The sequence below is a fragment of the Labrus bergylta genome, chromosome 1 (assembly GCF_963930695.1).
Source record: "Labrus bergylta chromosome 1, fLabBer1.1, whole genome shotgun sequence".
In the NCBI taxonomy this organism is placed as follows: Eukaryota; Metazoa; Chordata; class Actinopteri; order Labriformes; family Labridae; genus Labrus; species Labrus bergylta.
In genome coordinates, this window is record NC_089195.1 from 30,928,040 (window position 1) to 30,938,039 (window position 10,000).

The 10,000-nt window shown below is 43.3% G+C and overlaps 1 protein-coding gene across 1 annotated transcript in view; it reads right to left on the reverse strand.

Annotated features, from left to right (window-relative positions):
• Positions 1-10,000, reverse strand: part of adgrl3.1 (adhesion G protein-coupled receptor L3.1) — a 170,052-nt gene that overhangs the window by 54,525 nt on the left and 105,527 nt on the right. Inside the window, exons 12-14 of the mRNA XM_065959108.1 lie at positions 7,368-7,551; positions 1,333-1,455; positions 276-481 (exon numbers count right to left, since the gene is read on the reverse strand). Of these exons, the coding sequence (XP_065815180.1) occupies positions 276-481; positions 1,333-1,455; positions 7,368-7,551 (513 nt within the window). The remainder of the gene's footprint in view (positions 1-275; positions 482-1,332; positions 1,456-7,367; positions 7,552-10,000) is intronic.

Below are 10,000 nucleotides of genomic sequence, written 5' to 3' on the forward strand. Positions count from 1 at the left end.
ATTTTATTTTAATATTAATATTTATAATATAATGAAGCGATACAGCTCAGCAGAATTAAGTATTTCAAGCTTTGGATACCCAGACGACCCGTGTTCACTGGTTTGAATTAATTGCTGTTTTCTTTTTTTTTTCATTGGATGTGCTGCGTAAGGAGAATTTAGAATCACAGAGGCATTAACCTTTAACCTTTCATTTCTACCCCCATTATCTCACAACACAAGTGATTCTTTATTGTTTGTTGGAATAGAAGTGGTCACCTTTGCGCCTCTCTTACCTGCAGGTGTTTGACAGTGAAGACCACGGGTTCAGACAGGTACACCTTATTGCTCTCTTTGTTAATGGACGCCGTGATGACCGGGGAGTTGACGATCACAGAGTAATTAGGGTAGACCGCCTCGCTGCTCAGTCTGACGCTGGCGTTCTCTGTGGACAGGTAGGAACCCAAGTTCCTGTACAGGACAAAGGCCATCCTGATCTCACCTGGAAGGAGACGCACGGGGATAAAGGAGAGGGTGCGCTTGATAATTGCTGGCTTAAACAATGATGACAGAAATAGACAAGAGGGCGGGAGAAAGAGAGAGAGAGAGAGGAGGAAGTATTGAAAAGTGGGTTAGACAGAGAGAGAGAAAAAGAGAGAGAGAGAGAAAGAGAAAGAGGGAGAGAGAGAGAGAGAAAGAGAGGAGGAAGAAGTATTGCAAAGTGGGTTAGACAGAGAGAGAGAAAAAGAGAGAGAGAGAAAGAGAGAGAGAGGGAGGGAGAGATAGAGAGGGAGAGGAGAGAGAGGGAGAGAGAGGAGGAGAGGAGAAGGGTTGTAGATGTCACAGAGAGAGAGAGAGAGAGGAGAGAGAGAGGGAGAGGGCTCAGGAGAGAGAGAGAGAGAGAGAGGGAGAGGCTCAGGAGAGAGAGAGAGAGAGAGAGGGAGGGCTCAGGAGAGAGAGAGAGAGAGAGAGAGAGAGAGAGAGAGAGAGGGAGAGGGCTCAGGAGAGAGAGAGAGAGAGAGAGGGAGAGAGAGGGAGAGGGAGAGGGAGAGAGAGAGAGAGAGAGAGAGAGAGAGGGAGAGAGAGGAGAGAGGAGGAAGGGTTGTAGATGTCACAGAGAGAGAGAGAGAGAGGGCTCAGGAGAGAGAGAGAGAGAGAGAGAGAGAGAGAGGGAGAGGGCTCAGGAGAGAGAGAGAGAGAGAGAGAGAGAGAGAGGAGGAACGGTTGTAGATGTCATACAGAGAGAGAGAGAGAGAGAGAGAGAGAGAGAGAGAGAGAGAGAGAGAGAGAGAGAGAGAGAGAGAGAGAGAGAGCGAGGGAGAGAAGAGAGAGTGTGTGAGATTTCTCTTGTACCGTTTCTGCCGTGCTGTTTAAGAGTGCTGGCTGACAGCTGGATGGAGTTTCCGTGTAGTTCTGACTGAGGGAATGTCAGGTCGGCCAGGTTCCCATCCGTGCTGAGCCTGGCCACTTCCAGCTCTGAAACACACACACAGTAACACACACAGTAACACACACAGTTACACAGGAACACACACACACACACACACACACACACAGCCTAATGTCAAGTCTTTGCACAGCCCGCTGCATCAGGTTTGTTTTGCAGCCTCTTGTAATAACCGTGTTTTCTCAGTAAGTGCTTTGCAGCAGAACACGAGCATGAATCCTGCAGCACTTCCCAGCTTCTCTCTTAACAAAGAAAATGAAAAAGCTGACACGCATCAAAGTGAAATAACTTGGATTTTTATTTTTTTTTTATATACTAAAAAAAAGGCAACCATGTCTCCAGGCAACCGGTCCGGCACATCGAAGGTAGATAATCCGCTCTCTGTTGTATTGTGGGAATCTAATTTTCTCCATCCAGGTTCGTTAGCTCATCCCCGATTACGGCCGTGTAATGTGTTAGATAAAGTTTCTAATTAAGGACTAATTATACCTTTGGTGTATCGCTATCTTGTGCTTTCCGAGCGATTCGGTGATTTAGACGCCGCTTTTTCCATGGGAGGAAAAAAAACAGCTCCCTGATCAAATAAACAACACAAGGACATGCTCGGATGGAAATGAGAGCGGAGGAGGAGGTGGAGTGGGAGAAGAGGGTGAAAGGAAAAGGAAGTTGAGGAGGTCGAGGAGAAGGGTTTTTTTTTCCGGAATAGGTAAAATAGAAAAAGAGGAAATAAAGTGGGTAGTCAGAGGAGCAGGAGGGATGAGATATGTTGAGAGGAAGAGGGCCGGAGTGGTGATAGGTGGAAGGAGGACTATGTTCTCCGGCGGAGTACAACAGATAGGGCACAAAGGCGGGAGATACCGAGGTCTCGGGGAGGAAATGGAGGCCAGCAGACATAAACACAGACACTGATAATATGCAAATACTGGCATAAGGGAAGAGAAAACACTGGTTAAGTGTTCCTGACTTGTACCGGAGCCAAAATAAACGTCCAAGCTGTGCGCAGCCGTGCACACATACACACAAAAAAAAAAAAAATGAGACATCGACCCACCCACACTCCGGCACATACATGAACGCTCGCATCCACATCCACACCCACACACAGCGGCGGGGTATCAAAAAACACGCTGAGTCTAATCTAATTAAAGCATCCCTGTCATGACAAATCCTCCTCCTAAGAAACACACTTGTTCATTATCGTTATCACACACGCACGCTGTGTTATCCCTTTCAAATCGCTTGTTTTTTTGCTTCTATTAATAACGTTGTTTCTTTTTTAATTCATCTGCCTGATACACAGTCGAACGCACAATCTAACACAATAATATCACCTACAGTAGCTGCCGCGGCTTCTTAAAAAAAACAAAAAATAATGCGTCACTCTCCTAATTTATTCCGATCACTCTCTTTCCCTCTGAAGGACAACAGGGGGTCTTAAAAAGTGCAATGAAGAAAGTGGAGAGGGAGGAGACAGAGACAGAGAAAGAGAGAGAGAGAGAGGATAGAAGAAGAAGGAGAAGATAAAAAAAAAAAAAAGAAGAGAGATGAGAGGCGGTATAGGGCCGGTTATGAATAAAAGGAAGAGATAATCACGGTGGATCTGCCCACTGGATTAGCTGGGAGGGAAGATTAACGGCACAGAAAGGAGAGCAATGCAGAGACAAAAAAAAAAAATCCACAAAAAGATAATTTCCTGCTTTAAGTTCTTCAGAAATGTGGCAGCCTATATCTCCATCGCTGTTTATGTAACTGTATTTATGAAGTGCTTACAGAGAAGAAGAATTTAACGAGATATAAGTTTTTAAATGATGTAAGGTGAAAGTGTGTGGGATGGCGGTTTGCAGGGAATCTACATTTCTTTTTCTTTTTTTTGAGAATAAAGGCGAGTCATGTTTGACTTTGAGGAACCTGTCTCTACTGTGCGTGATACGGGGAGACGTCTGAAACGTTATCTCCTCTTATGCGGCTTAAATAACTGTGATTTCATTGCCTGCTGATGTGAAAGTGAGCAAAAGAAAAACCCCTTAGAGCATAATTTGACATTCCACCATCATCATCATCATCACCCTCGAGCATGCACTCATCCAGTCTTCTTCTTCTTCTTCTCCTCCACCACTTTTCATCTCTGACTTATGAGTGAATCCTGGGGAGATATCATGTGCAGGAAATGCTCCAAATAGCAAATGAAAAGGGGAGTAAACAGGAGGATAATCAAAGGAAACATTAGCGATGAGTCCGCGCGGCGCGTTTGAAACGACGGCTCACAGATGTATCATCGTCTAAAGGCATGAAAAGCAAAAGTGTGTTTCTCCCCCCCCCCCCTTTCTCTCCAGTGTTTCTGCGCTTATTCCACGGCCCAATGATGAGGGGATCAGTGCGAGAAGATGAGAGGAGAGATGATGGAAGGAGGAGGAAGTGGGAGACGAGAGGAAAGTGATGTGCACAACGCCATAATAACTAGCTTTGTTCTGCTTTGTCAATTCCGCCTACAAGTGGAGGGAGGAGGGGGGGGAAATAAATAAATAAAAATTATTGTCTCTGGCAAGCGGTTCAGCCCTGCCTTTAGAAGCCTCCAGGTTCGCTTGTTTTCCCTGCAGTTTGTTCAGGATGAGGATGGGTCTCTGTGGATTTGACCCCGTCAGAGTTCCTCTCTCACAACAACCTCGACGGCTTCATCTCGACCTCTCTCTGACAGCTTTACAGGCCGGATATACATAATGGAACAGGGCCGCTTAAAAAGCTGTGAATGCATCGACTCTATAGCACACGTGCTGCTCCAGTTATAAACTGTTGTTCTTTCCTGGTTTCATTCAGATGTTTGTGGAGCCACACATAGGGCTGTTCAGGCTCAAGTCTCAGACTGGACTGACTCTGGATTTTAAACCAAGAACACCACCGAGGGGTTATTTTTACACGTCATACCTGTGATAAGAAGGAAATGCCTCTTTCTAAAAAAAAAAAGAATAACTTTAAAGGCTTTATGTGCGATTTTTTTATCCAGCAGATGTCGCCCTTGAGCTCCAGCATTAAACCAAAACAACTCGCGCTGCATTGTTGTGTTAGCATGCTAATGCTAGCGATCTTTATTATGCTGGTATCTTCACACTGCATGTAAATTTACCTGAAATGAGCGTGATCTAGAAACACAGTTAAGCAGTGAGTACAGTATGTTATTCTTCTTTTCTTTAGTCCCTCAATTAAACAACTTTTATACAAGAGGGGAGGAGTCAGCCGGCCGTCCTGGCGATGTAAACAAACTGAAGATAGGACTCTGAAAACTCTGAAAACATCACAGACAGTGGGACTCGGGTGTTACACCCATTGTAGACAGTCATGACTCACAGAGTTATTTTCAGAGGATATACTGGATTTCTATTATATTTAAGAGTGAAGAATCACATATAAAGCCTTTAAGTCATTTGTAGTTTCTTGCTGGTGTTGTGCAAACAAGTCGATGATTTTTCATTGACATGGTCTTGACTCAATCTCGATCCCTACATGTCTCTGATTACTCTGGTCTCAGGTATGTGTTGGTCTCTGTTAGTGTGGTCTTGACGACAACACTTTTTCTTAGTTATTCATATTATCCCTAATATGTGGCTGTATATTATTTCTCTGTATCGTCCTGGTGAACATGTGAATATTCTCCGTGTCTGCTTTGGAAGTGAGGGAGTTGGATCTTTATTCAAGTTGGAGTCTTGGCCTCCCCTACACAGGGCATACAGTAACAGACCTTCAATATAACTCTACATTAACAGTATATCGTCATGACGATGGTCTTGATTGCTTTTTGTAGGTCGTACAGAGGCATCAATATTCATTTCTCTTTGTTAAAAACTGTTAAAAACTCCTCACAGTAGCTTTAAGGTCTTTAACAGAGGGAGTCGTTGTTATTGTATTAAGATAAGACACACCGGTATATTGACGGAAAGCTGCAGGGTGCCTCTTTTATTCTAAGTGTGGTGAAATGGCTCAATACATCCCCTCAAATTATGAAGGTTTGGTTATCGAATTCACTCATTTTGCTCTTCTTTCTCACAGCATGTCGGGAACAAATTGAAAGTCAATACATCAAGCTGCAAACATGCAAAATAACCAGATTATTTATCTGCTCTGTTTAACTTTGATTTTAGAGGAAGATACATGAATACAACACGGCCATCTTTGACTTCCCTTCATGTCATTGTTAATGTTCGGTCATGCACACACAACTGATTAAATGATTTCAGTTTCCTTTAGAGAATGATCTCCTCTGGGAAATCTTGAGTTTCACTTTCTTGCATAACTCCCATGAGTTTTTCTTCTCTTTAAGAACTCCTAGCAAATATGAGAAACAAATGAACACAAGATTTCAACAGGTCAGTGTTTAGTATTTCATGTTCTTGTTCTGTTTATTTAATCTCCTTTTGTTAGATATGTAAGGGATTATGTCTGATGAGCGTGATGTAAACAGGGCGAGCAGGACCCCGACATGAAGTCTCCTCGTACCCTGTAGGGATTCCTGCACTACAGCAACACGCTCAGTATGTATTAACCTGCATATCTTATTGTTTTTTTACTCAAAAAGTCAATAATTGAAATCAAAATCTAGATATTTTTTGTTGGAATGGACAGTTCCAGATGCGTCCATAGTAGCTTAAAGGTTATCTCTGCAGCGTGATATTTGAGCGAGCTCATCTGTTATAACTCACAATTAACTGATGGTGACGTGAGACGAGGTGAACAGGTCGGCATGAATCAGAGCAGCACATTGATTTTTTTTTTTTCTGTCTCGTCCCTGTCGGAGTCTGTTGATATTTTTTAACCAGTAAGTAGTCCTTAAAATGTCACCGTATCCAAAAACCACATCCCGTTAAATGTTTACTTCATGTGCGATCTTCAGTTTGGGACAGTTTTCTGTCATAACATACAGGTTTTCTTTTTTGAAGGTTGGAGAGATTGAGGAATGACATGCAGGAAAGGAGCAAGAGGTCAGACTCGAACCCGGACCACCTTCCTGAAGGACCGCAGCCTCTGCACATGGGCTGGCGCACCAACCACCATGCCACCAGTGCCCTGTTTTTTTTGCATATTTTAACTCTCTTCTCATCGCTGTTATCCTCTCCCATCGAAACAGACTGACAACAATTGAACCAGACTTCTTTCTGCAGATTGATATCATTACAATTAGTAGTCAAGAGTCTGTGATCAGAGCCGTGTCCATAGCAACAGCCTGCGCGTCATAGTAACAGTTTGATCTTCTTGACAATGGAGTGCTATCCAGGTTTAGTAGACCGTTTGTAGTTAGAATCAAGCAGCGGTATTAAACACAGATGTGTAATGAACTGCAGACAGTCAAACTATTCCTGCATGAAATAATAATTGTCATTTTTTACACGAGTTGCGCTCATGTCTACCAATGTCTGTTCACATGTTCAGGACCTGTTTGTCTTATTGCACACATGAAGGATTCTGCTTCTCTCTTTCTTCACTCACTTTGAAGTTGGAAAGTTGAGTTTGTCTCTCATTTGTACCATGAAACACAGATCTGAGGGCGGACTGTTCAGTGATGCCCACTGTCAGCGTGTAGCCTCTTACAATGATATTACATCATATTCTTAGATCTCTGTAGAAGCCTGATGGGGCTCATGTTTTTTTTTTACAAGACCTAAAAAGTGAAAAACGGTGAAATCTAAGAACTACACTTCAGTCAATATTATGTCACTTCTGCTTCTTACTGCATACGGGTGAGGTCAACAACACATTAGAGCTGAACCAGTCCTTCAATCCCACAATTCAACACAGCAGCGTTAGCCTTCAGTACTTGACCTCTGTGACGCTTCAACAGCGGTGCTTTGGTTGAAGGTTTCTCAACATGCTCTTGGACAGATTTAAGGTCTTGCTGAGTTTGGAGGACAGGAAACGAAGGGAAGAATTCAAAAATAAAATCAAAAGTACTCACGGATGTTGTCAGTGGTCTCCTGCACAGTGTCCGTCTTGAGGAGGTTGTCGGCAAGCATAAAAGCGCCGGTTTCCACGGTGTCGAGGAGCAGAGTGGCCGAGTGCAGCTGCTCGCTGGTGGGCAGCTCTCTCCAGGCCGCTTGGGCTCGCGGCTGCAGCAAATTATTCACAGTCTCCACCATAGCCTGAGGCAGCAGAAACGACAAGAGGTCACACGGAGAGGAAGACGCTGCTAACAGCTAAGTGCTCTCAGTCGATGACGCCAACATGGAAAATTAATGCAAAAGGCAGAAGTCAGTGGGATGCAACACTGAGAATGTACTGGTGGCTTTCCATTTATCATGTTGATAAATCGTGACAACAATTAATGTTAGCGGGCATTCCCATGCAGACAGGCAAAAACACTGAAGCTGTAAAAAAAAATAAAAGAGCATTTCCAAAAGTTGTAGGCCACCCAATATGTTCATTAGCACCTTTTTTTCTGTTCAAAAAGTGCTTTTTAAAATCATGTTTTGATAGAAAATCCATCACAGATATCCTTAAAAAAGAAAAAAAAAGAAAAAAGCTAAGCTAATTAGCTGATCGCAATCATCAAATGTCTACACCCTCCAAACCTGGTTCTTTTTTTTCTTTTTCTTTTTTTTAAAGCAACAGTCTTATCTTAAGTTGGAAAACTTGTGCTAGAGGGATTGAGAAGAAATTAGAGTTTTATCAGATAATGTCCGCTGGGTCACATCCAGCCGTGCAGAATCCAAAAATATTACCAAAGCGAGGAGAGTTGGCTCGCGTAGATGAAATGTTCTCAGTGAAACAATACTTATTTTGTCTCCGGCTCACATTCCTTTATGCTCCTAAGAATTCACCTTCTCATTTTCAGTCATGAACACCACACGTACACACACACACAGACACACACACACACACACACACACACACACACATCCTTTAAAAGACCCAGGGAGAGATACAGAAACAGAGAGAAAAAGAGAGAGCCGATGAGAAGAGAGGGGGAGAAGAAGGGGAGAGCCATGGGAGAGCGATAAAACAGTCCAGTGAGTCCATGGTGACAGGCATCCGCTGGGAACAAGGGAGGCGGAAAAGCGAATACAGGTGCTATCAAACACACACATCTCACACTCCTCTCTGTCTCTTTATTTTCTCTTTCTCCTGCTCCGACTGTAAACCGCCTTTTTCTTCTTGCAAACGCGCTCCCATCCCTCACATTTTTTTTTTTTCCTTTCAGCGTGTTTCTCTCTTGAGGAAGGTGGATGGAAGAGGAGAGGAAAAAAAGAAAAGAAAAAAAGGAACACAGGTGCCATTATACAAGCAAGAGGGGGGTTTCCAGTAGGGAATTGCAAGGGCAAGGAGGAAGAGAGAGAGAGGCATCCGTTTATTGGCATTCACACGTCAACCGTTCGACTTTCTCCCTGCCCCTTCTACTCGGGGTTAGAGGGACGAGAACGAGCGGGAGGCAGGAGGGAAGACAACAGCATAAACACAATGAGAAGTAAACGGTGTGTTTGTGTGCAGCGGTTAGCGGGGTAAGCGTCCTAGATAAAAGAGACACTGTAGATGATGACTCATGGAAGTGTCGATGGCACGTTACAAAAAGCTGCAGTCGGCCTCTGGAATCAGAGCTAATCCTACCTGTTTATTTTGGGACAGCGATACAGTATATCACACATGAAATGGGTGCTCAGCCAAAGAGCTAATATGATAATATTATGTCCTCTTTTAAGCGCTAGCAGCTAATTAGCTTGGATGCATATCAGATGAGTTTGGGAGGGTATACATGTAAACAAAAACTAATTAATCCGCCGCTTCTGCAAACAATCAGAGCGAGGCAGGAGTGGATAAGCACACACATGCATACGCATACTGTGCACGGCCAAACGGCTCCGTCATTTTGTTTACAGTGATGGAAGACTACAAGCTCCAACACTTCAATACTCGTTCACTAACATTCAGGTCGACGTCTTCTCAATCATTTCTACAGTCTTTTTTTCACGGATCAGATCGTAGACTGTATAAAACATGGACGTAGTCTCAGTGAGGTCACCAATTGGTTTCTGAAGAGGTTGTCTGTTTTGAAGCCCAACAATGAAAGCTGCCATATTGGAAATGCTATCTCAACCTAACTTCTCAGGCAAATAGGTGGAGCCGAGGTGGGCTTTAAGCCTCCAGGTAAACAGCTACATCTTTCCCCAGCTGTCAGTCAACTCAGCCATATAGCTAACTATGCATATTTATGAAAAGCTCTGAGGCTAAATTCAATTGAAACGAATGAGTTACAATACATTTTTAAAACATTTTTTGAGGCATTTTAATACGGGACCTAACGGGGATTCTTCATAGACTGTATAAAACACGGATGTCGTCTCAGTGACGTCTTCCATTTGTTTCTGAAGAGGCGTTTTGAAGCCCAGCGTTGGTGGTTGCCATATTGGAAATACTATCTCGACCTTACTTTTAATAAATGCAGAGTAAGACAAGGAAGCCTCCTTATGCTGCAAAGTTATTTTAATTATATTTAAATTATATTTTAACAGGTATTGAATGCAGGTTTTTGCACTTATGCATTGGCACCATTTGGTTCGGAAAACAAAGTGAAAAAACACAGTGTTTCCGACAATC